The 26352-nt window shown below is 42.0% G+C and overlaps 1 protein-coding gene across 1 annotated transcript in view; it reads left to right on the forward strand.

The window, feature by feature from the left end:
- Positions 1-20479, forward strand: part of EXT2 (exostosin glycosyltransferase 2) — an 82130-nt gene extending 61651 nt beyond the window's left edge. The window contains exons 10-14 of the mRNA XM_055803122.1: positions 142-308; positions 7356-7499; positions 8040-8168; positions 9381-9463; positions 15743-20479. Coding sequence (XP_055659097.1) covers positions 142-308; positions 7356-7499; positions 8040-8168; positions 9381-9463; positions 15743-15881 — 662 coding nt within the window. The 3' untranslated portion in view covers positions 15882-20479. The remainder of the gene's footprint in view (positions 1-141; positions 309-7355; positions 7500-8039; positions 8169-9380; positions 9464-15742) is intronic.
- Positions 20480-26352: the final 5873 nt, after the last annotated feature.

A 26352-nucleotide genomic window follows, 5' to 3' on the forward strand; every position in this document is an offset into this window, starting at 1 on the left:
GCTTTTCTTTTTTTCTTTTTTCTTTTTTTTTTTTATTAAGGGGTGAAGAAAAAAAAAGAGGAGAAGCTAAGACAGATGTGCAGACTTGTTCAGAAATAAAGTACAATATTGAATTATATTTCTTCTAATTTTTCTTTCTAGATTCCCTCTGGCCGAAGATTCGTGTTCCCCTGAAAGTTGTTAGGACTGCAGAAAACAAACTTAGTAACCGCTTCTTCCCCTATGATGAGATTGAAACAGAAGCAGTGTTGGCTATTGATGATGACATTATTATGCTAACCTCAGATGAGCTCCAGTTTGGCTATGAGGTAAAAGAACTGGGTTTTTCCTGTCTCTTGGGCTGTCCACTTCAATGTTATGTGCGTATATAAAGTGGAAGAATCACTGCACAGTCTGCTGATTCAGTTTGTTGTATCGCTCTTTACCGTAACAATTCAATGCTGACCAAAGTATTTTTCCAGATAGTCGTTACTTTATGGAAAAAACTGCTAATAGAAATTTTTCGGTAGCTGGCATAGTAATGCCAAGAGACTCCAGAAAATGTTGTGCAAGTGGTATAATGCAAGCAGTCTGGAGATTGAATTGCATTCTTCCTAATAGTTTCAAACAGTTTTCAGGCAAATCAGAAGTGCTAGCCAAGTTAATGTGTCTTGATGGACAAGACAAGTTTCAGAGATTAAGTGTTGGGAACAGAGAAGGCCTCTTGAGGACATGCCAAAGTAAGGTGGAGTGCAATGAAAAGAGGAACTGAAGAATGTCAAGGAGGGGACGCATGTATCGTATGCTTGAAATGGCAAAGCTTCAACAGCTGCTGTTGTAGTGAGGGTATCAACAAAAAGAAACTTTGTCCAAATCAGTTACCCATGGCAGTATGAAGAGGTGACAGCCTTTACAGGCATGTTTGTTAAAAAGTGCACTTAAAGCAAAACTGTTGTCTTCCTTCCAAAACTTTGCTTTGAATGAGTTAATTTTTGTCTTCCATTTGTGTTTGAGCATATGACACAGTCCATAATCTGACATTACTGTTACATGTGCGTATTTAAGACAAACATACTATATTTGTAAATAAAGCAGAAACATTAGAAAGAGTAATATATTTTAAGAAAGATTTGAATCATTCAGTCACACCTGTATCTGCAATACGTATGATGCCCAACGATGTTTTGCTCTTGATGAGAGCTAGAACAGGAAGCTATTCCATAAATTGAATGAAATAATGAAAACTTCTTTTCTAAAGGGTAGAAAGCAAACTAAATGGGGTAGTTGTCTCATTTTTAGCTATCGAAGTGTAGCTGTTAACACAAGAAGGTATTTTCAGATGTTGAAAGTATTTCTTTAATGTGAATACATATGTGGTAAAATAGGTCTCTTTCTCCCTCTCAAGTGAAAGAGGCTGTTAGCAAGTAACGAGCTTTGGAATCAAGAAACGACTTGCGGTAATGTAGGTATGCTGATGTAATAACAAAGATGTTAAGCAGTGGAGACAGAGGTTTAATCTATCATGTGTGTCTCCAGAAAGGAAATACTTCCCTTGCCAGGTTAAGAGTAACGGGTTAGTACATGAAGTGTGAAAGACAGAATGAAGAGAAGACAACTGAAAGAAGGGGGGGTTTGGCCACATACGCCTTCTCTGTACTCCGCTGTCTACACTGAATGTTTTTAAGCACTGCACTGCAACATCAGAGCTATCAGATGTTGGCAGTTCTGCAAGCTGGCTTACTTTTGTCTGTGGTGCTTATAACTACTAGTTTTGAGGGCGAATTGATGGGAAGAAAGGTAGCAAATCCATAACGTACATGTTGTGTAAATCCTGGCTCCATTTGCAGTTTGATTTTTCACTTTCATCACGCTGTCTCAAGGTAAATAAAAATAAGTTCCATAAAAACCAAAGTAACTCTGTAAGTAGTTCCAAATGAATCTCTGCTACCAGAAAAGCAGGCTTGGAGAGCTTCGAGGCAGAGATTCAAACTGTAGCAGAGTTTCAACTGTGTCAGCCAGAGGTTGTCAGGAGTAGAACTGTGGTGCTCATGTGTCTGAAGTGTTAATTTAAACATCCTCAGTGGGGAATATCCATAACTTCATGTATATCGAGCCTGGTCACTTAGGCAGGAGAGGGTTATCCTCATGAAAAAAAAAAAAAATGAGGCAAAGAAAAGTTGACATGAATTCCCCTGTAGTCAGTATGATTGGGTGGCGGCTGGGACTTAGAACTCTTCATCCCCAGTCTAGCTGTTGGACTGTGCTGGCTAATTTATTGGCCTTCTGTGGACCATATGCATTGGTTGCAGGGACTATCTGAGCAACAGTTCTTATATTCAGTGTGTGAATGTAACTGTTTGGTCAAGAGATTGTTTAGTCTGGCAAACTGTTGCTTTTGCAAGTTTTTTGCATTTTATTATAAATCCTATTCCTTTTTGATTCTGGGAATTCAGCTTACACAGCCACATCGATGGAAAATTAAAATGCCTTATTGAGCAGACAGTTGAGACAAACCTGTGGGTTTGAATCCTTATATTTTGAGATTACTCTTTTTTCCCCCACTGTAAAATAAATGAATAGAGATGTCTTTGAATGCACAAAGCGGATTATTTTATAAATACACAGTTTTCCTGTATAGAGGGTGGGTGATGTAGTTCCTACTCTTGGCACAGAAATCAGGGGCTGAAGATTGATCTTTCCTGTCCCTGAGTGTCTGTGACTTGCTTGACAGGCCTGAGCTGGATCCCAGATGTTTAAATTGTCCTCGGCCTGTGATAATTTATTTATCTGTTTATGTGTGTTACCAGAACAGTATCTCTCAAGCTCTTGACTCATTTTCAGGGGAATCCAGAGGGAACAGTAGCAGCATATAATGTTACTAGAAAGTTTTCTTTTAAGAGTATGTCTGCTTCTGCTTTGGTCATAAGAAGGGCTGGAAACGTGACATTCAGTAATTTTCTTTTCTTCTCCTGACGTCCTTGAGACTTTACATTAAAACATGTGGCAAAACCCCCTCTGTCACGGCTTGTCTGAATGTATAGAGCAAGCCTAAAAAAAACCAGAAAACTTTGATCTCTGTACACTTTCAGCCATAAAAAATTATAGTAACACTCAAAGTGTCAGACATTTTTTACTTGTTAAAAGTGAACTATTATGGTACAGTGATTTATGACATTACGTAAATCTATTGGAGCAAGCAGAAAAATAGTCCCTATGTGCTGCTGTATTAAGGTAGCAGAAGAATACTTGTGACATTCTGACTTTGAAAAAAGTATTTCTGTTAAGTTACATGGTGAAATCACAGGCATGACTTGGGGCACTAGAGAAAAAGCTGTTAGGGCTAGACGACTTCTTCCCCGCTTACTGGTCTTTGGTGTTCACGGGGGGAGTATTAGAGAGACCCAAAAAGAGGAGCAAGTATTTAGATTATCATAGTCTTAAAAAATTAAAGCAGAACCATTGCCTGCTCCTGAAGTGTTTGGTATTTGAATGAGAGACTGACAGCATGTGTTGTGTTCCCACCTCTGTGTCTCAGCTGTCCTCGGGGCAGATGGCTTAGCATTTCTGTAACCCTGAAAAGTGGGAATAACAGTTTCCGAGTACGAAGTTAATGAAGATTTCTTATTATGTACTTAGGCAGCACTTTCTCCTTACAAAGAAAAAGTATTTTTATTACAGCAAGATTAGAAATAATCTAAATTGGGATTATTGCTCTGAGTTCGTGGTTTTTGTTCATAGAAAATATTGTTTGGTGCATTGCAAAGTTGTGTTTTTTCTGTTGGAAGCTTTTTGTCTTTTGCTAGTAGATGATCTTATTCTGTCTCGGAGCTGTTTTTCAGTGCTTCATGTCTCTGGCATTCTTTTTTAAAAAAATCAGCTCTCTGATGAATAGCATGTTTCTCTAGGCTAAAATCATCATAAAGTTTGAATGCCTTCTTTAGAAGAATGCTTCCATAGCCATTTTGACTGTTAAAAGGGTATTTTTCAGCATTCCTTTGTAGGAGGAATAATGTAAGTCCGCTTACCAAAAAACCTATCCATGGGTAACTGCTGGCCACATTCAAAGCCTTTCTTCATGTTGAAGTTATTTTACAAATTGTGCGTATGTAAAGCATCACTTATCTTTTAATGGGCTTTGTGGTTACATTTTGTTTTATTTTTTAGTAATAGCACAAGCCATCCCTTTGAGGACGGGGGGAGAACTGGGGCTCTGGGAGGAGAGAAGGAATACTGATTCGTTGGGGTTTCTTTCATTTGTAGACGATAGTCAGTGTTTCATTCTTACAATGTTGCCATGGTAGCTTTGGAGACACTGATCATTTTTCAGTTTATTAAATTTTAAAATTTTCTAGTTGTAATTAGCCAGTTCCTGAAGTTGTGTGTGACTTATTATAACTTAATAAATTTAACGCATAAATGTTGGAGTACATTCTGGAAAAGGAAGTGCTTTCTGTCCTTCACGTTACATGGAAGATGAGCTGTGGCAGCTGTTCTGATGGCCAGTGAAATGGCACAGAGTAGCTGAGGCTAGGAGGCAGAAAGAACTGTGGAGAAATGAGGCTGGAGGGTGTTTTAGCTAGGCTGTTTATGTCGCTTGGGGAACTCGGAAGTTGCTATCATTTTCTCTTGGCATCTCTTACTTTTTAGTAAAACTTCCAAGTCAGAACTTTGTTTTGACTTGTCACCTGGGAGATGCATAGTCCAAAAATACTTATCTTCAGGGTTGTCTAGCAGAGTCACTGGAATAGCATCGTCTGCAAAGAAGCATACCTCGTCTTCATTTGGCAGTGTTTTTCCTTGGATGTGTCCCTTACCAGTATTAAATCAGGCTATCCCCCTTTAGTCTGAGAAAGCTAATAAGATCACTGGCTAAAATGGAATGTATTCCTAGCAGCCTAATAAATTATAGGCAACCATCAAACAAGAAAATGGATGGTAGTACAAAATAGAGAGCAGTATAAGAATCATTACCACTATTTTTATTCTGAAAGCTTCCTTATAAGCAGTAGCTGTATATATAAATTTTGGCACAAAACGTACATATAGATTTGGGCAACGAGCTGGATGCTACTATTGGGATTCTTTCCCGGAACTACCATTGAATGAGCTAGTGATGAACATTATGAAAAAGCCAAGCTTTTCCACTGACTTTGATAGCATTACATTTTAAAAGGAATCTTTGTTTAAAGTAACCAAGTTATTTTTTGGATGCATTGAAATGACAATTTTCAAAGGCCAGAATGGGGGTAGGGTTGAGCTTTACAGTGATACAAAGAAATCTGAATGAGTAACATGCATTATAGTTGGCTTTTATTTTCGTAATTTGGACTCTTGAAGATGACACTGAGGGCACAAAATGGAAGGGATATGAATCTGTGGTTCTGTGTTGTGAAGGCACTGAAGTCCCTTAGGAAGCAGTAGCTAAGTTTGATCTTTCTTTCAGCTGCCTTTAATACACATGCCATTCCCTCTACAAGAATTCTTAGTGTTCTGTCAAATCCTTATTGAGCCTCAGTAGCTTATGTGGTGATGTCTTCCACAGCTGGGAGATGGGCATTTTAATAGTCATGTTTAAAAAAAAATAAATTAAATTCAATCATTAACGTTTTGAGCCCTGGAGAGCGAGGAATAAAATTTTGGAAGAGGGAGTGGGGGTTACCTTTGGGTTTGTGTTCTTTATTGGCTTTGACATGTCTAAATAGGTATCGCAAGCCCTCACTGGCTTGCCTGCCAAAAATAGTATTTTTTTAATTAGCTGATGGCACCAACTTGTAACAGTGTCCTATGAATTCTCTTCCTTGAGTTCCAAATCATCTCTGCTTTCAAGAGCCCTCTATGTTAGGGCGTTGTCCTATCTACATACTATTCCAGTATTTGTGCCCTAGAACTGTCTAGAAAGATTGATTTCTGGATAAAGTACAAGTCAGGGAGTCAGAAGATCTGGTTCCCATTCTTGTTTCCTGTATGATTTTTGGCAGGTTTCCTCATCTGGACGTTTGAAATAATAACTGCTCTCATCATGGGATTCTGAAGCTATATTAACTGACAGCAATAAAATGTGTTGAGAAGTACAGATGAAAAGGTATATAGTAATGCAAAATCACAGAAATGTGAATACAGAAGCAGTAACTTAAAGATGATTGCTTTATCATATTTACTTTGACAAAATTCTTGCACAGAGTCCTTCTAGTCCAGGCCTTCCAACTGAAACATACTGGCACATAAAATGTGCCCAAAGGGAACCGTTGACAAGATGAGGTTTGCAGCATGGTGGAATTCCAAATGACACTTTATTTTCTGCAAATTCAACTGTAGGGTTCCTTTGCCTTTTGTATACAGAAAAGAGGTTTGCTAGTGAAGCACTGTTGGGGGATTTATGAGATGATTTGTTGTTGATCTTGCATACACAATGAAATCTGGATATGTGTTTGTTTATACACTACCTGCCTGAAACAGAAACTCTTGTGACCTAACACTGTGTGTAAGAGTTAAGACTAATATTCTTTCAACAAACCTAGCAGTTATTTGGATTAAAGGACAATTTTTGAGTAATTTATCTGCAAATAATGCAAATAAATACTAACTTTATTATTGATCAGCAAAAGACAAACTGTGTACTTAGCAAGCAAATAGTATTCAAACCCTTCTAAATAATTATAATCCTTTCTCCCTTTTTTTCCTAATGCAAAAATTGTCCATTATTTAATGTGGCCAGCAGTGTGGAGAACTGGGGTTGCGTTAATGATGCCCTTCTCCTTGTTCTTGTCTACTGTGTTTGATCCTGTAGTCAGCTACAAAATAATGTATGGAGTGACAAGGATGGTATCTTGATTGCATCCAGCTGTCTGGAACAAGTCAAGGGCAAAGAGGCTTTCCATGTAGCAGTAGATCCATTCAAGCACCCACTAAAGAATACCAGAAATATTAAAATATAAGCCTGTTTTAAGCCTGTTCCTATCAAAGGAAACAGGTTGGTTAGATCCAAAGCCAGCTGTGAAAGTAGTTAGGCTGTAGCCGTATCTACTGAAGTTAACATCAAAAGTTCCATTTTAATCATGCTTGGTTTTAGTTAGTGTTAAAATCTTTTTGAGTAGTCAGTTGTATTTCTCTATACAAGGAAGTTAGTATCGCTTTAGTGGCCTTTTGCTCTGGGGTATGGCTTCCCTGTGTTGTAGGGTCCTTCCAAAGCAAAGTTGGGTGTTTTCATACTCCTTCCAGGCAGCTTCCTGTTCCAGGAATTGGGACTTAAAAGAATTGAAGTGATCTTTGCACCACTGTAACTCTACCCTCCCAAAGCAGATGCGTTGCATCTGTGTGTTTGCATTTGCTTGCTGTGCAGGCCTGGTTGGCATTGTGTCATGTCTTTTTCTCTTCAGGTTTGGCGTGAGTTCCCTGACAGGTTGGTTGGATATCCAGGCCGCCTACATCTCTGGGACCATGAGATGAACAAATGGAAATATGAATCAGAATGGACCAATGAAGTCTCAATGGTGCTCACTGGGGCAGCGTTTTATCACAAAGTAATATACAACTTGTATACTACATGTATAGCATGAACCTTTTTTAAAGAGCTCTGTGTGTTTCTGTCGTTGTTCTGTGAGTGTTTTGTGGTACCATGATTGTTTTCTACAACAATCAGAGAACCAGTTGGAAACTTTCCCTAAGCCTCTTTCTGCTGGTGTGAAAACAACTGATTTCTCTCTGCGTTTAAAATAATAAAATAATACTGTTACCGTCATGAACTTACAGAAGAATTCTTGCCAGTTTACATGACCTGTAATTACATAGCAAATTTTGCAGTGAATGTAGCTTTGTAGCTAGCAGTTTAAGAAAACCGATTGTAAAGAAATTTGTGTGCTGGTCAGGAAAGGAGTACTTATACAATTAAGCACCCAAAAATTATTTTCTACCTGCTAAAGTTGTCCTTGGCTGAAGGCTGTATCACAGTTTGCCTGTAATCCATCCTTAGCTGCCTGCTGTTCACTGTCTGGAATATTTAGTCTTAGAGTTACTGCATCTGTATTTTAAATCGTATCTCTCTCTCTCCCTCTATCCTGCAGTATTTCAACTATCTTTACACCTACAAAATGCCTGGAGACATCAAGAACTGGGTGGATGCTCATATGAATTGTGAAGATATTGCCATGAATTTTCTAGTGGCAAATGTCACTGGCAAATCAGTCATTAAGGTGGGACTTTGCTGCAGTTTAGCTTTAGGAAGTTATAAACATGATGTACATACTCATAAATTTTTAGTAGGTTTCAATATATTACTTAATGTTCCTTTTTCTCTGATTTACCCCCGTTATGGTGTCTTGTTCTCCTTCCATGGTAGAAAAGCCCTTCTAATAAAACTTCCATGCTGACTGGGAATAGAGAATCATTTTTTACCAGTTGTTTCTGGTGGTTATTTTAGCCATCTAGATGAGGTATGAAAAAGGTAATTTAAATTATAGCTCTATATATGTGTGTGTGTGTGTGTGTGTATATATATATACACACACACGCCCACCTACATTTATTTTAACTATTTGAGATCACTGGAGGAAAGAAATTACCAACTGTCCGCAGCTCACTCTGTCATGGCCTGGCAACAGCTGATTTATAGGAATGTTAATTGCAAGAATGTTAATTGCAAGATCAGCTTTAAATGAACTTTTTATCCCTGAATTAATTTCCTGACATGTTTCGACACGTTTTCAGGTCTAGACATTCACTCTACATTCATTTCCAAGTGTGTCAACTTGCAATGAGATTTAGAGGCCACCAGGCGTTACTTCAATTAGTAGGGTCCATTTTCCCATCTGTCCATCATCATTTACTGGGACTGGTGGTTGTATTTCCGAGAAAAGTCTTTCGAAGATAAAGTGTGTGTTTCTGCCGAAAAATTTTTTGAGCTGTATGAGGGCACAGCAGAGTAATTTGGCACCTCTGTGCAATTCAGAGAGTCTTGCAGAGTTTGCCAGTCAGCTATTAACTGGAGCAAGCAAAAGAGCGTCTGTTGGATTAACGTTACGGTGAAGTATGGGAAGCTATATTTCATCGCTGTTATGGCTGCAAGAACAAATGGTGTTTATACAGGGACCTTGGCAGTGAGAAAACAGTCATTAAACAGGAATTAAGGAGCTTGTCATCACCACTTCTTTTCAGTTACAGAAGAAAAAAACCCTCCAAGCCGTTTTTATTGGGCCCCTGTGAATTCTGCAGTCAGCCAGGCCAGATGGAGCTGAATGGAGTGGCTTTTTTTTTTGGGGGGTGGGTTTTTTTTGTATCCCCCTCCTTTTTGAGACAGCTCAGTTTACACTGCAGGCATGTTCAGAGGTATTGCACTGCTCTCTGTGCAAGGAGATTAATGTCCCTTCTGTTGATATTTGATGATAATCTGGCGTGCCGTTCTGCAGGTGACCCCACGAAAGAAGTTCAAATGTCCAGAATGCACAGCAATTGATGGGTTATCACTGGACCAGACACACATGGTGGAAAGGTGAGTGACCACTCTTTATTTTTCTGATTGCCTTGTTCTGATCCCTAGAATCTTATCCCGTGTCTCATTAAATTAGGATCAAAAATGGTCACTGATTGTACTTTTGTAAATTACTAATTCTGAAGGAATGTTGCATGGATTTCATCATCTTAAGTCATTCCTGCAATGGATGATGTGACGCTGAAAAGTGGACTAGTACAAGAAAGGACTTCAGAAGGGCACAATTTTTAGCAGCTTTGCTGTGAAGCATATAGGACATATGAAATTGAGGTGGTTGGCAGTACTTTCAGTGATACCACGTTTCTGTTTTACCACGAAGCATCAACTGTAAGGAGTATGAGATTTATTTTTTTTAAACCAGACAGTTGCTAGCTTATCAAAGAGTAACAAGGATGTAAATTACTAATAATGTTATTTGAATTGATGTTTGTACATTCTTTCCTCCAAAGATTGTAAAGCACCTTGCTTCCACTAATGAAGGGCATTTGCCTGCACAATTGCATGTCACGTTTTTTAACAATGGCATCATTATTATATTTTTATGAGAATTTAATTCTGAAATGAAGAATGGTTTGGAAGGGCAGTGAATGTTTAAAGTGAAATACTGAAAGTTGGTAAGTGTAAGAGTTGTATTCCCTGCTTTACAGTAAAATGGCTTCCCAGCTTTGACCAAGACACTAAACTTGCCTCTGCTTTGGCTTTTGAATGTGCAAAGTAATGGAAGGTTTCTTCACTTTTACAAAGCTGTTCAACACCTGTGTTTGAAAAGGGCTATCAGGCAGTGAATTTACATACTAGTTATTAGGTGGAATTAACCTGAGATCTAGGACTGACAAAGGCATTTCACCTTAGGCTTCTTGGACTGTTGCACCTCTCTTGCAAGCTTTGTGAAAAATAATTTGAAACTGTAGAATTGATGGGGTAGGTGAGCAGAGATAGCCATAATGCTGGAAGAGACCACCAGAAGAGGTGACAAAATTAAAAAAAAATATGTATTTAAAATAGGCTATTTCATATTTGCACTGAGACACATAACATGGTTATCTTACCAGATCTTATCTTAACAGGGAGCCTTTTTCTGTCCTCTGCAGTACTCAGCAGATTTAAAGTGTTGTATTCATTTACTGACCTTTAGCAATGTAAATTATATTTATGTATTACAATATATGCAGTGAACTAATGCAAAACTGGTTAGTAGGTTGGGGGATTATTTACAAGAAGAGTGTATGCATGTGTCTGTCTGATCTGTTAACACACGTCACGCAACACACACAAACACAGACATAGTTTGGCTGATTGATTGTTAATGAAGCATCATGCCAGGTATTGAAGAGCGTAACAACTGCTAAGGTTAGTGACAAAGTATTTATACTGTATGTATAATAAGGCTGTATAAAAAAAGGAGTATGCAAGTCAGAAGTAACATGTACCTCATTAAAATGGTAAAAATTACTCTGCAGAAAACTTCTGAAGGAAGGGTGTGGAAGCTTTGTAAATCTGAAGTGTTAGCTGAAGGGGAAGCACAAGAGGTTGTCCTGTGTCTAGCAGTTCTGCACTGGTTTACAGGATGGACTACCTGAAGCCAGTGGAGCTTTCCTATGATCACACTAGTAGCATTACAACAGCACATAGGAATTCAGGTCATGAGCTAGGTTCTCATTAAGGTAAACACTATAAAACTAGAAGATGAAAAAGTGGTTTTTGCTCCAAAGTGCATTATGATGCAGGGTAAAGGTCATGTTCCCATGTCTATAGCAATGCATGTATTCTCAGCGTAAAGTATCATTGACAGTATATTGAGAACATGTTTAACCTGTTGCTTTGCTTCTCTGTAGCTTCCAACAGTGGAGATAACTGTGTTGTGGGAAATGTTACGTTGACTGCAAATCCACATACTTTTATTTGCCCAGCCAAAGGGGTACATTCTGAGGTAGAGTCTGAGTGCAGGAGAGAATCTGGGTGAATAAGCAGTTTGGGTTCATTTTGAAGATCATTAATATCATACTGAAACTGCATGCTACGCCTAACGCCTTCTTGCCCTGTGGTGATGTTCTCTACTTCAGTAAAAGGGCGTTATTTGAAAATCTGAAAGGTTTTCTTTTTTTTAATCTTCTAAGCTAGCTATTCATTATAAGTGGATAACAAACGATAGCAACTCCTAGATGAAATTTTCCTAACTTGGCAAGTAATGGCTCATGTGTGTGTGTGTATATGTATGTATGCACACACTAGCCATTTTCAGGGTCAGAAGAGAAGCTGAACGGAAAAAGTACATGCATCAGGGAGTGCTTGTCTAATTATAAAAGAATTAACTTTGTACAGATAACTTTACAGTTTTGGATACCAAGAACAATACCTGGGTTATCAGGCAAAGAGCCATTGTCAGCTTCACTTGCAGCTTCCCAAATTGCCTGACTCCTTGTTTTTTAGCATTCAGAAAGTGAGCAGGTAGTCTGAGCTAATTACTTGCCTGGATATCCAGGGATCAACCTGCTGTTTATGAAACAAACAGTTTATCAGGGTTGTCATGGGCACACACAACATTTAGTGTTAAGTTTCTGGTTCAGGAGTAGCGGAGAGATGCCCAGCTACAGCCTGATCATTGTTTGATCAGTGTAAAACGTTTGAGAAGTCAGTTGTGGAGACCTGCCCAGGAGGGACATGTAACTAACCAGTTCTGTTGGGCCTTTTGACACTTTCAGCCAGAAACAAAGGAAAGATGGTACAGTTGAACTCTGTCTCTTACGAAGAGATTTTTTTGATCAACACTGAAGGATATTTACAGCAAATCATGGGAAAGCCAACACTCCTGTTCTTCCTGCTGTGTAATTTCTCTGAGATAAATAAAAGACTTCAGTCCCCAGGGTTATTGAGCTCCATCATTAAAATACATCAACTTAAGAGAGCTTTGAACCGAGAATCCCCTTCTTGCCGTAGGTTAGCCTTTACATCAGGTTGCAGAAGCTGTAGGAGGATCTCATAATCCCTGTATTTACAGGTGCTGTTTAAGTAGCAACAAGTTTTATGCCTTTAGCATCTTTGCATCTGGCTCTCAAAAATGGAGAACTCTGTAAAATGCAGCCTAGGGGGCAACTGCCTGTACAGTAAATATAACAAAGGGCTGAGCTGCTTCTGCAGCAACATTAACAGTAGTGTCTTACTTAGGACGTGTATTTGTTAGAGTCAAAGTAGGAAGCCATTCCCTTAAGAGGCAAACTGACCAGGTAACAGTTGGCCAAAGTCTGCAGGTGCAGACTTATCCTGCGAAAAAGTATTTGGGTTATAAAGGAGAGGAAACTGGTTAAGAGACCTTAACAGACACGAAGTTTACCCAGTCTGCCAGGGGCAACAGGGCTCTCAGTTTCTGAGTTCACACAGTCTTGAACTCCCTGTTGAGCACAACTGCATGTTGTCAGCAGAGCAAGGGAAAAAAAAGAATAATTCTTGGAAGCAAACATGCCTCTGTTAATATGAATTTGCAAAACAATAGACGCAGCCAAGAAAAACACCTTCCTTCTATATTACGATGACACGTTACATTCTCATGGCTACCTAGCTTTGAATGTCTAATGTTCTAGATATCATTTCTAGTTTATATTGTCCAAAAGTGGCAAAGGCTTTGGAATTCAAGTGATTTCAGTGCAGGAGATGAAATTTTTGGGAAGAGACAACTTTCCTTTGAACATATTTTGTGGCTTGTGTATGACATTTCTTTCATCTATTTACGCCTGTTTCTGATCTTTGAATTTGATATTTCCTGAGGACTAACTTTTCTGATTCAGCCAGAGTGATTAGAACATGCTGATTTTTCCATTTTTCATTTAATTTCTTTAACAACAAAGTGGTTTCTTGGTGGTTAAAGATATTGTACTGGTATGCTGAATGGTCTTGCCACCAGAGTAAGTTTGACTGTAGAAGGATATTTTCTCATAAGACCTCCTCCTTGGTTTGGGAGTATAACCTCTGGAAGGAAGAGGTCAATTTTGTCTCTGTCCATTTAGTTCTGTCTTTTGCTCTGAGGGTGCAGCTTAGTTCCAGTTGTGATGATGGTTGATCTGATGTGGACGCCTGCCTACCAGGCAGCAGGCTGAGGTAACTAATGCATTTCACACTGGCCACCAAGCAGCTGTTACATTACAATGTCTTTCAGTCATCACTGGCAGAGGCAGGATTTGAACCAGTAGACTAGAAGTATTCTTGTATTCCAGAAACCAGTGAGGGCCAGCAGCTGTGCAAACTTCTCACATGCACATCTCCCAGTGCATCTACCTCCTCACCTGTGAAGTCTGTGGTTTTCCTGCCATGAGACTTCTCCAGTACACTCAACTTGGATTACAGTGAGACACATTTCTCAGAAGTAACAGATGATTTAGAAGCTTGACCTTATCTGAAAATCAGATGTGTTTAAGGTATCTTGTGGAGGCAACAGAAACTGCTTAGTGTTCCTGGAGAAAACACTCAGTTCGTGCTGTCCATGTTACTGTAACCTTTCTGTGCCCAGGGCCCAAAGCTTGCCTTCCTGATGGTTCGCCTCATTTGGCTCTCTTCACTTCAGCCCTGACTGATGGCTCCTGAGCTGTTTCAGATCTGTGCTACCCTGGAGCAAATGGTGCTTGTGCCAGGTCTAGAGGCTGTTTCCCACCGCACACAGTTTCCTCTTACACACTGAATTCCTTTTCATTTGTCCCCTAGCCCAAAGATTTGAATCTGGAGGTAGGAAGAAGTATGGGGAAGATGAGAAGGTAGAAGAAAGTGACGTACCTGTATTTACCTATGCAAATATTTTATTCAAGCGTCACCACGTATGAAGTAGTTCTCTGACACTTCTCAGGCCAGAAAATAGCCTGAAACGCAACCATTATAGCTTAAACAGCTATGTGGAGATGCAGCACTTCAACAACCTGGGCTTTGTGTTTTCCAGTCATTTACTGTAGTTGAGGAGGGAGCCATGGGATGGCTCAGAGGCTGAGGAATTAATTTTGAAAACCAGTCTTGCTGTCCCATCTACTTCAAAAGAGTGTTTGGGGCAGTGTTGAGCAGTCCCCATCACAAAACTGTCACACTCAGTTGGTGTGATTGACCGGATCCCTTAAGGAAAATTATCCTGGAGCCATAGTGACCCCCTAACTCTTCAAAGGGGTCGGGAGAGGGTGCAGTGGTCGGAGAGCAAGAGACCTGCTCTGGGACCGCCTGCAGCACGTCAGCCTCTGTAGCAGAGTCAAAACTACTCATTTCTTTTTTGCTTTCCCTTTTGAATGGCAGAAGAAATATGACCTGTTTTCTTGTAGCTGTCTCATGTTATGTGTTGGGAACTGTTGTCACGATTCTTGGTGTCTGAAATTCTTAAAAGCTGATTCTTAAAAATAAATTATAATACCCAGCTAATGTTAGCTGGGCACTGGCTGAGGTGAGGTGAGGCGAGTTTCCCCTGCCTTGCTTCCACAGGTACTGTGCCTTTTGGTGAAAGAGTTAAAAGGAGCAATGTAAGGTTAAACATCTGCTTGTTTTTTGAAGCACATAGCTATTCCTTCTACAGCATTACTGACACCTGAGATTATTAAAACTGGAAAGAGTTATCAGTGGTCTAATCTTTTTTTGTGCTAATGTGATGCCTTACTCCTCAATATCTCTTTATTTAGACAAGGAAAATAAACTAGCTGCTTTCATTTTATAGTTTAATTCAGCTTCACTTTTAAGGTAGTCCAAACAGTGTTGCCTATACACTGAGGCATGTTTATTTTTGTGGGAAAAGATAGAGCTTCTGAAGAAGCCTGAAAAAAACCAGGTTTTTGATTGGATTTTTCGTTGCTTAGTTGGGTTGGGTTTTTTGGGGATGGTGGTTTTTTTATTATTTTTTAGAACTTCATTTTCACAAAGGCTTGTTTTTTGCAAAACCTTCGTTATGAGCCAAATTGACCCAACAGTGGCCCTTTAAGAGACATGTTGGCAGTTAATCTGTTCTGGTTTACAGCATGTACATTGCTTTAAGAATGACTGGAATTCTAGGGGGAGGGAGAAGGGAAGCTTTGACCTCCATGTGCACATGTGCTGCTGCCAGCATCCCCTTGATCGTCTCTGTGATTAAATGGATAAATCAAGGAACACCAGCTTCTTTTCAGTTCTCTCTGCAGTGGGGCTCTCTTTTTATTTATTAGTAGCCAGCATGGCTGAAATACTTCCAAGCACAAGAGGGAAGGGTTCTACCAGTTGTGTTGTTGTGGGAGCTGGTGGCCAGCCCAGATGTTGGGGTCTTAATTACATTGCTTTCCCTTTCACCAGATCTGAATGCATCAATAAGTTTGCCTCTGTCTTTGGGACCATGCCTCTAAAAGTGGTGGAGCACCGTGCTGACCCTGTCCTGTACAAAGATGACTTTCCTGAGAAACTGAAGAGCTTTCCCAATATCGGCAGCTTGTAAAGGCATCTGTGAGACAAGCCTGAATGATGAAAATGACAGCTGAAAAGGTGATATGAGGAACATATGGCCCTGAATAAAATAAATCACTAGAGAGTGGACTGTATCTGAGGGAGACAGGAATTAATGTTGTATTCTGGTATGTTGTCTTCCCTTTACATTGCACAAATATGTAATTGAAAGCTGAACGACTGCTTCTCTGTTGCTGACAGAGGATTGAATCTATTCATGGGTCCTCCCAGAAACGTCAAATGCACTCTCTTCTCCAAAGGAGGCTATGCACATGGAAGAACAGAACAGAATCTCTCTCTCTCTGGTCTGACTGGCGTGACTGACCTCTTCTATCAAGTGTGCTGCAGCAGCTCTGTGGTTTGTAAGCACCCATCCCTTCAAAGCAACTGTCTGCAACGTATAGCTGGCTCTCTTGGGAGGAGCTTATTGCCTGTGTGGTTGATGGGCCTCTGTCTTTTGAGCTTAATTGTTGGCTTAAGTAACTGCGTAACAAACATTTTCTTCTGCATAGTGAGACAAATGTTGATTTATGTTTGGGGTTTTTTTTACAATATCAGCAACAAAAATCTGTATGTTATCACATGTTTTAAAGGGCACAGCATTTTGTGTTACTTAAATTATTTTGACGCAAATTGAGACACACAGCAGCTGGGAGGACAGTCTCCTTCAAAGCAGAGACCTGCAGGGCAGAAGTCCAATTGCTGCACCTCTTCTTCCTGCATAAATCTCAGGTTTTCTGCTGCATCCGTGGAAGAGACTGACTCTGTGTCAAAACTAGTTGTATTTTACAGAAAAAGGTGTATCTTTCAGTCTTCATTATCAAAGCAGCAGTCAGGTTAGTTTTACATCATAGCTGTACATAGGAGCAACAGCTAAGAAGTCAGTTTTTCACATCTGAATCCTGTTCAGCAAGCACTGTGTTGTAGTACTGATTTGTAAAACACATTTACAGAAATTCCCAGTTACAGCTTCAGTGTGCAGGGGTTTGTGTATGTACAAGACACTATTAACACACACTTACAAACTCCTGTGGATTACCATTGTTGGGGAAACTATTGGGTCTTTGCTTGTAATTTAAGGAACCCATTGCTACAGGCTGCCACTGAAACATACAGCTTGTAAAGCTTCTCCAAAAGCCTTCCTGTTTCATATGAGCATTGGAGTTGTTTCTCAATACTGAAATTAACCTGAATTAGAAAACTAAATGCAACAAAATTAGAAATAAAATTGCCTGGACTGTTATTCTTGCCCTTTGATATTCAAGATGATCCAAGTTGGGCTGAGAAAAGATTCTCTTTTTTCCCTGTTCCACTGATAAAATGTTTATTATCAGATAAGTGTGATTTCACTGTCTTTTGAAACCTCCATTGCTTCCAGTTACAGAGACATCCTACTTGATGAGCTGTTTTTCTGTTGCACTGCAAGCAACCTTACTCCTTGGATTTTGCCAAACCCCAAACAATAGGACAAGTGTTAGGCATCACGGTTCACCCCCTCTCCTAAGCTGGATATGCAGCAATGACAGAAACCAAATGAAAGGCAGGCTAGAAACAGGAAACATCTGCTCCTATTTGTCTCACCCCCACTAAGACTTATCTTATTGCCCAATGCGGTGGATGTGCTGTGAATGAAAATCATATTGGAACAATAGCTCTGAGGGGATGCTTCACTTCATAACACCCCTGGGATGTGCCTGTGAACTGTATCATCCAGTTCTCTGGGAACGTTTAATTACTAGTAAATGTCTTTTCCTGCAGTCTTTGTTTCATTCTGAAGTTGCTGTGGGAGGGGTATTGGGGAGCTGGGAGTATAGCTGTTGCAGTGACAACAATTGCTGCCTGCACAGTGGGTATCACAAGATAGAGGAAGGTTTGTTGCTTGCTATTTCTCTTTACAGCCTCTCAGGTTCATTCAAATGAACTTCCTCAATATTCCTGTTGATTTATGTCGTGGTGCTTGAGCGTCAGGAGATACCAGCATATTTCCCTTGAAATTTGCTTTGAAAGGTTAGCTGTGACAGTGCAGTAGTCACTTCGGTTTTGGCCATTCTTTTGAGGCTGATCTCAGCTTGGCAGGCCTTAGCAGTTTAACTGAGTTATAACATCTTCCTTACACAGAGTTATGAAGCTTCTGTGATTTCCTGGTTCTTTCTTAGTAAGCCGGTAAAAAGTGCACGTTTTGCACAGTCTTAAAAGGCACGGAGGATTTGAAATAGTTGGTGGAGTATTTTGAAGTGGGGACAGCCTAAGCAGCCTTCCTAAACTGATCTGTAGTCTCAGATGAATAAAATGGCAACAGGTCCTTGTGCTTGCATCGCAAAGGATCAGAGTGGATTCCTCTTCCACAAAATGCCCAGTGACCTTTTTTTTGTCCTTTGGCATTTTACCATTGCTTTATAGGGCCATCAAATTTAGATGATAGTTTGTCTCTGTTTCATAGCATGGAGGAAATTGGCAATGGACTGCAAAAAAAAATTTGTAAAATGGCCTTCTTTCCCTCTGCGTTTGTAATTGTGATGTTCTTGATGCAAAAGTCTGTGAAGGTAGGGTGTACCTGCATGTCTGATTTTGGCATGGGTTTGTTGTCAGTCTTTAAGATAATTTTTAACTTTTCATTGTATATATGTTATCACAAAAAGGTTAATATTGGTATATTAAAAAGTAAATCCAAGGAGTGTTTGTTGTATGTCACTTCTGGAGTGGCACAAGGAAACACAGATGTATTTAGAAGGGAGAATTGCAGTGACAGGCTGTTTTGCTACACAAATCTGTGTTAAACTTGAATTTCCACAGTGTACTTCAGAAAGACCTGACGATATTTTGTCTTTCCCGTAACTGGGGTTGGATGGTTGTCTTTGAAGTAGAGGTTTGCTCTGCACCTTTCTGGGGAGAGTAGTTGTTACTTGTAATTTTCCGCCAAGATTTGACAGTAGCATTTATCCTGGAGAAACAGGGCACAGATCTTTCTCTGAAGAGACAGAAAGTGTTAAAGAATTGTGCTCTTGAGAAAAGAGCTTTGACCAAATCATTGAGATTGTGGAATCCAGTGTGGTGGCAGCTCTCTGCTTCCAGAAGCACTGCAGCACAGTCCTGGCAGAGCATGCTGCGAGAGGGCAGCATGTGTGCATGGCACCCCTTGCTGCTTGTGCATAGCAAGGGGCACGGTGTGCCACGGTGCTTGCCCTGCCAGAAGGGGTGAGTCCATCACCAACTTTCCCTACAATGTGTTGACTCTTTCCTTCCTCACAGCTCCACCATCTCGTTACAGGATGTGCCAATTCAAGCCTTAACATTCTGAATTACTCTTCCCTGCCATCTCCAGCTCCTGCTCTTGAACCTCCTGCTATCCATCATGCTTCCGGTGGTACAGTTCAAATACGCTTTACAGCAGCGACGAATTTCTCCCTGTTAATTATCAATTCAAGGGCCTTGGAGACTCAAATAGCAAAATAATTGCAAGGTGGGTTTGAAGAGCTGCCCAGTACTTCTGACTCATTTTGCTTTTAGGCTGTATTGATGAGTGTTGAGCACTCTGGAAAAATGCGGTACTGAGGCACATGAAAATGTATTTAGGTGGACAATTTTAATGTTAAAAATACCTGCAAGATTTGGCATGAATGCCCTCTATAATGAATGTCTGGTACCTTAGTTACACTTCACAGGCAGAGCGTATTTTGATCGGGAAGGCTCTCAGAATGGTTAATTGGTATGCATAAATCTTCTGTCCAGCCCTTTACATGGAAACTGCTGTCTTAACAGGGCTACAGCACCATACAGGAAAGAGAAATCAAAACTGACAGTGCTGATGAGAAAACGGATTTTAAATGCCCTAGCCAGAGACCAGACAGATGGAGTGTGAATTTTTTCACCATTCTTCTTAAACACTTGCATGTTTAAATTTTACTAGGACTGATGAAATGTAAACTACAGGGAGTTCTTGCACTCAGGGGTAGTCTCATCCATGTACTTAAAACAAGAAAAAAATCCTGCAAAGCTGTGTAGAATTAAATATATGCTAGAAAGTGAGTATCCAATTGGTCCAGTTGCTAACTTGGATCTGATCCTGAAGAGCTGGGAAGAGCAGCCCTCCTAGGTAAGTATTTCACCTATACTATCTTTTAACTTTTAGACTGGAAAAAATTTGTCAAAACTGCCAGAAAACTCTGAACACAGTATTCTTTGCAGCTTTCCATAGGATATGAAAGTTACCCTGTGAGCAGGTAGTCACTTCAAACCTCTTGCTAACATTGGTGTGTAGACAGAGATGGCATTTGCTTGGCAGAAAAATCAGCTAGAATGCTTTTGCTCTAGTGTGGAATCGTGGATCCTTCAGTTGTATCTTATGCTGTTTGGGGGGCATGTAGGATGGTGTAAGTTCTTTTTATGATGTTTGCCACCACTGTATCTGAGCACAGTAAATTGAACTTTGTGGTCCTTGTGCTTAGGTAAGATCAGCCTCCTACCTGTAACTGCTGATAAGGAAGCAGAGAGAATCTGTCATACACCCAAAGCCTTAGGAGTTGTGTGGGTAAAAACAGGATTGAATACCAGCATTGTGTTATATATAATAAATATATATAATAAAGAACAGCCACACTTTTGTCTGAGTTAGTGTTTGGAGTTTTGGGTGTCTCAGTACCGAGGCAGAGGACCCGTCAGCCTTGACTTTCAGTGTCAGCTTTCTTCAGCCTGTCCTGGCTTGAAGCCATTTGGTGACATTCCTGGTGCACTCCTGTGTAATTTCAGCCTGATGGAAAGGCTGTAGTGCAGTCCCACCTCTGCTGATCTTCAGGATTCCCCTGTCTGCAGCTTCTTGTGGTTGCTTTGAAAACGAGTTATGTTTCCCATTAAAGGATAACAGCGACAATTGAGGCAATTAAGTGGAGTGGCATGGAGCTAGCAGCACGCAGGGAGTTTTCCAGCTGAAAACAGTGCAGCTCAAAGGTTCTCCCTGCAAGGTTGCCTGTTTGCTGTCTTCATTTGTCTGGAAAAGGATCCAGTAATTCTCCTTCAAATTTCCTTTACTGATTCTAAATGCCTGTTTACTTGCGTAAGTAGGAAGTGCTTCTGCTCCAGACAAGCATGACAACTCTGCAGTGACTGTGGGCTGAGATCAATGCAACTTGATCATGATTTCATTAAGTCTATGAACTTGAACCAGTGCTCGGTACCAGACTGTATGCAGAGGGGAAGACAGATGGGTAAGGGGAGAACCAGGTGTCTATAAAGAGAAATAATCCATATTGTGACTATTTCTACAGAGTCGTAAGGAAAAAAAAAAAAGGCAGCTTAATTATTAAGTCACATCTGTTGGATTTTTAACCTAAGTTTTAGTTGGCAGGGAACTGGGAAAAGGTGAAAGCTGCACCGTTTGACCAACAAAGGTGTGAAGAACTTGGGATATACAGGCCTGCATGAGGTTTACAATGTGTGATGATGAGATGTGGTTCCTGTTGCACCCTGTGCTTTAAGGATGAAGCTTATTTCTTCTACCCTCCACCCCCATTTTGTGCAGCAATGGGAACCTGTAAAACTAGAAGCCGAAGCCTGGGACTGACTGAAAAGTGCCACTCAGGGATATTCACCTGCCCAATGTGAACATCTCATATTTGTCCCGTAGATGAGATTATAGTCCCTTGGAAAAATAGCTAAAGTTTTCAGGGCAAAGGCTCCGTGTTCCCTTCTGCATGCCCGTATAGCTGTACACTCAAGAAAAACACTGTTTCTCACCTACCGGTTTGGCTGTTTGAAAACTTGGAAAGATTTTAAAGGTCCTTCTTTGCTGAAACCTTTCTTTCAAAGGGAGGGCAGGTCTCAGCTGGGTGCTAGGCACAGTTAGTGCTAGGTGCCTTCAGCTGAGGACTGATGGGAACAATAACTGCCTCTGCCATACTTCGTACAAACAGGCAGGGGAAGAGGTTTGAAGCAGAAAGGACCGTAAAATGAGATCCAGGAATTCAGCAAGGCTACAGCAAAGGGAGCAGATTGCTAACTCGGAGCATCTGTCTTTTTGTCCCGTGAGTAAGTTACGAACTGAAAAGCAAGAGAAAGTGGAAGATCCTTTCACAAATAATAAACACTTGTTTGTCTCAGATTAAATGCAACACCTTTACATGTGGGCTGCAGCTGGCTGTAAGTAGATGCACCTTGCATGGCTGTTGCCTTCCTTGCCAATGAGAAGATTATTGTACATCCATCTGCTTAAAGGTTAATAACCTGCTTTTAAAAAGAGGAAGAAAAAAGGCAAATCTGTTTAGTTTACAGGAAGAAAAAATTGTTTTTCATTAAAACTGGCTGAACTTTGCCCTGCCTCAAAGTCTTATTCTCCAGCAGAGAAGGAACGCGTTAACCTAGGTGCTGTAGCCACATCTCCCAGAGAAAACTTTTTCCATGTGTTTTAAACAACTCCTGTAATGCCAGTAGGAAAGTACAGCTTCAAGAAAAGAATGCACATTTCTAATCTGGGTCCTGCCACTATCTAGAGTTTACAGAGAGACTTTTTAGCTCTTTGGCAACATTCAGGCCAGGAGCAATTTCTGATGTAAACCCATACAGCCAGGATGTTACTGAAACTGGCTTTAGGCTCTCAACAGTCTGAACTCTGCCAACATCTGGAGAATCTGGCTTTGAGTGCTTGGGGAGGGAGGGAATTTTTCTCCTACAAGTGAGAGGAATGGATAAGCTTGCAACAGCACCTGCATTATCCGTTTCTCTACAAGATGGAAAACAGCCACGCTCCATCTGAGCTGAGCTGATGCTCCTAGCCAACTGATGGAAAGGCCAGAGGGGCTCTGTGGGTCTTGGTGGGTTGTTGACAGCTGCTGGGCACCTTCTCGGCGCTGCCTGAACGTGAAGGGCACTTTCCAGTTCACCCAGTGTCTAGGTGCAGGGGCTTGGCCTTTTTCTGGTGCCAGTGGATCTGCTGACTCTGGAGGAGACGGCTTCACAGCCGAGTTTATTCACTGAGCAAAAGCAGCAGAAAGGGCCATCCTGGAACCCAGTTTTCCCCACGCTGAGATGGGGCAAGAGACCTGCCCCGGGAACGCGTGGGGCTGAGACCAGCCCTCCCCTCGGTACAGGGAGGGGTGAAGCCCAGGTGGCTCAGCCTGCCCCGCAGCCCGGTGAGCAGTGGCCGGCTGCTGGCAGGCGCCTCTGGGCAACCTGGCAGAGCCACAGCGGAGGGCAGGGCAGGTGAGGTGACTTCCGAGTCCTCTGCCAAAGCAGAGCCGGGAGGGGAGGGAGCATTGACTGGACCTGTAGGAATGTGGGAGAAAGGAGCACTTTTCCGGGGGCAGGGTGCCCCCACTGCCAGCCCCAGGTGGGCTGGGGCTTTGGACTGTGCTGTGTAAAAGCAGTGGTGCCGTAGCACGGAGAGCCGGTGGGCTGAGGCTCCCCAGCTCCACAGCGTCTTGTGCCAAGTCACTTCTCCTTGTGTCAGCCATTATGGATTCCCTCCTGCCTCGTTACGGACTGCTTGGGAAGGGCTAGGAGCCCTGCAAGGCCTAGGCTTTGCCAGAAGCAGCAGCTCCTGAGCAGTGAGCCGGGGAGACCATCCTCTCTCTCCTGCAGCCGCCATGCCCTCTGTGCCGGCTATCGGTGATGCCAAGTGGTCCCAGAAGCGGCGAGGCCCTGGTTAGCTGGGAGCTGGCGGGCAGGGTGTTCCTGTGCCTGGCTGCTGGCTGTTAACCATCTCTTTGTACAGGGAGAAGCAGCGGCCCGTGAGCTGCCACCTGTTGTTAATCTACCCCCGGCTAATCCATTCTGCACTGCGTCAGCAGTTCAAAAGGGCACTGTTAGTATTTTTTGCCAACTTCAATTAACGTGAGATTTTGGAGGCCCCTCTGATCACATTTCATCTGTCATGAGTCAGGAACAAACCAGCCAGATTGCAGTTGAGAGGAGAGAAGAGAAGGAGTTTATTGCAAACGAAAACAACAACAACAGTGTTTGTGCCCCCTTGGCCAGGGCAGCTGGGAAGCAGAGCCCTTTGCAGTGATGCCACTGCTTTCAAAAACTGGAAAAATAAAAATCAGCACCCAGAAATTCCAGCCCCCCCACCTCCCAAAAAAAAAAAAAAAAAACCAAAAACCCAAACCTGCAAGTGCAATAACTTACTTCAGAAAAAGTTAAAAAGAACCAAGCTGCAAGACTGTTTGTTCTTTTTTAATAGTCCACTGTAATGAACTGGTAATACATGGTTGCATAGGCAATAACATTGCATGGCACAAACCTCACATGGCAACATTTTTAATGATTTTTTTTTTATTCTTTTTTTCTCCTGAACTTTTTTAAAACTTTTTTATTTTTTTAGTATGTTCTACCCCAGGCTGTTAAGCTAAAGGAAAAAAAAAAAAAAAAAAAGAGGTTGCGTTTATACAAGGTTACAATATTTTACAACAAAAAAACAATAATATTGATTGAGGTTTGTTTTCTTTCTTTCTCCCCGTCTCTCTTTCAAACACTGCACACCTAAACTGTTATATTATTATACATTGAAAACTGTCCTTCAAAATCAGTAGTATAAAAGTCCTAGATCTATCTACCTACCTAGCTATGTGGGGGGAGTGGGGAACCATGTTACCAGCAAAGAGTTAAGGGGGTGCAAGGCCACTCCATTGCCTCCTCCCAGCTCCCTTGGGAAGCTGCAAAGGGCTGAATGACTTTCCATCCAATTCTGCGCCCCCTTCCCATTTGGGTTTAATTTCTCCTTTGGTCTGTTTGCTTTTTGCTGCATCAGTCAAAGCAGCGGAGTAAAACACAGGGCTCTGCCACTGCTCAATTATTTTTCAATCCGTTTCCAGGAAACTACCTTTTTGCCTTTGTTCATTTGAAGAGTGTTTTACAACGTGCTGCCCGGTCTGGGTGTCCTTTGGGAGTCAGGGGAACGTGTCTCCCTGCCCCAAAACACTTCCACCACTGGAGAAGCCCAGTCGGCAGCTCTGCTCGGCTGGCACACTGGGTATGCCTGGCCCAGGTTGGTGCTGCAATCCCACGGTGACAGAGCAAGTAAAGCCATGTGTGCTGCAGCTCTGTAACCTCGTGTGTGTCATGCTGTCACTACGTGTGGCCTTCCCCTAACGCCCAGCCAATGCTCATGGCTCAGGCCAGGCCTGCTCCAGCAGGGATGCGTGCTCTGGCAGGGATGTGTGCTCACGCATATGCTGCTGTGGGCTCTAGGGAGGAGGGAGGCTGGCTCTCCTTCACTTTGCTGTCTTGGTCCTCTTCCCTGTGGGTTCTACCCAGGTGGGTGCTGGGCCAGCGAGACCTGAACTGAGTAGCATACTCAGGAGGCGGCAGCCGGAGCCTGGCTGCCGTCGGGAGCCTGCTAAGAGTGGGTGGGTGGCAGTGTTGGCTGTGGGCAAGGTGCTGGGGGGCTCATCTGGCCCCTGTCTTGCTCCCCACCATGAGCCTGTTGAGGCACAGCGGCCCTTAGAATTTGGACCCTGCAGGGCTCAGCAAGCCCAGGCCTGGTTCACCACTGGTTTGCAGTTGCTACCAAAGCACTAGCTACTGCTCGTAAGCAAGAGGTGTGTCCAAATACTTGGAGGCGAGTGGTACCCAACTGCTTTTAAGCTGATGCCGGGAACCCACGCTGCTCTATTTATATCCCTTAGTCTCAAAGCTCTGGGATGTCTCTGGTGTTTCTAACCACGGGCAGTGTAAGGCAGCCCCCTTCTAGGGTACCTGCTGCACAGCCAGAGCCAGGACTGCTTGCGAGAAATGTTCTGCTACCTCCACAAGGCCAGGCAGGGCAGCTGGGTGAGCCCAGCTAGCTGGGTGCTGCAGGTGCTGCACCCACAGAGGGTGCCACTACAGGCATGGCAGGTGCCAGGGTGGCTGGGGCTGGTGACATATTTTGGCAGTGGCTGGGGATGAAGCTTGCAGCTTCAAAGGCAAATCCAAGCCAGGGAATCGCAACTCAATGTATGGGCAGGAGTAAAATACTAAATAAGAAATAAATAGAGAAGAAAGTCATAAATAGAGTTGAAAGGTATTAAAATAATAATCATAATCATAATTAAAAAAGGCATCATCCTGGTAACTTGAGATTGCAAGAACAGCAATGACCCTGTGACCCTTAAGAAATGCAGTAGCCACAGGTTGGCTAGATTAAGATAGATATATATATATATGTATATATATATTTATACAGTTTTTCTTGTTAATTTAACAGCTAGTTTAAAAAAGCTTTTAAATTAATTTAAAAAATATGTGTAAATACAGATGCTTAAAAACTGCCTGAATAGCTGCTTTTGGAGATTTCTGAGGGGAGTGCCTTCCAGCACGACCCACAGGTGTGGGTGCGAGGGACTGTGTGGCTGCGGCGGCAGCACCCGAGGGGTGAGGCAGAGCCCGGCCAGCAGCGGGGCCACCGGCGGCAGGAGGCAGGAGGGCTCCGAGGAGCAGCATCCCCCCTCACCTCATCGTGCTTTCAGGCAGGCTCCGGGCCAGGCACACACAGT

Source organism: Falco peregrinus, chromosome 1 (assembly GCF_023634155.1).
Source record: "Falco peregrinus isolate bFalPer1 chromosome 1, bFalPer1.pri, whole genome shotgun sequence".
NCBI lineage: Eukaryota > Metazoa > Chordata > Aves > Falconiformes > Falconidae > Falco > Falco peregrinus.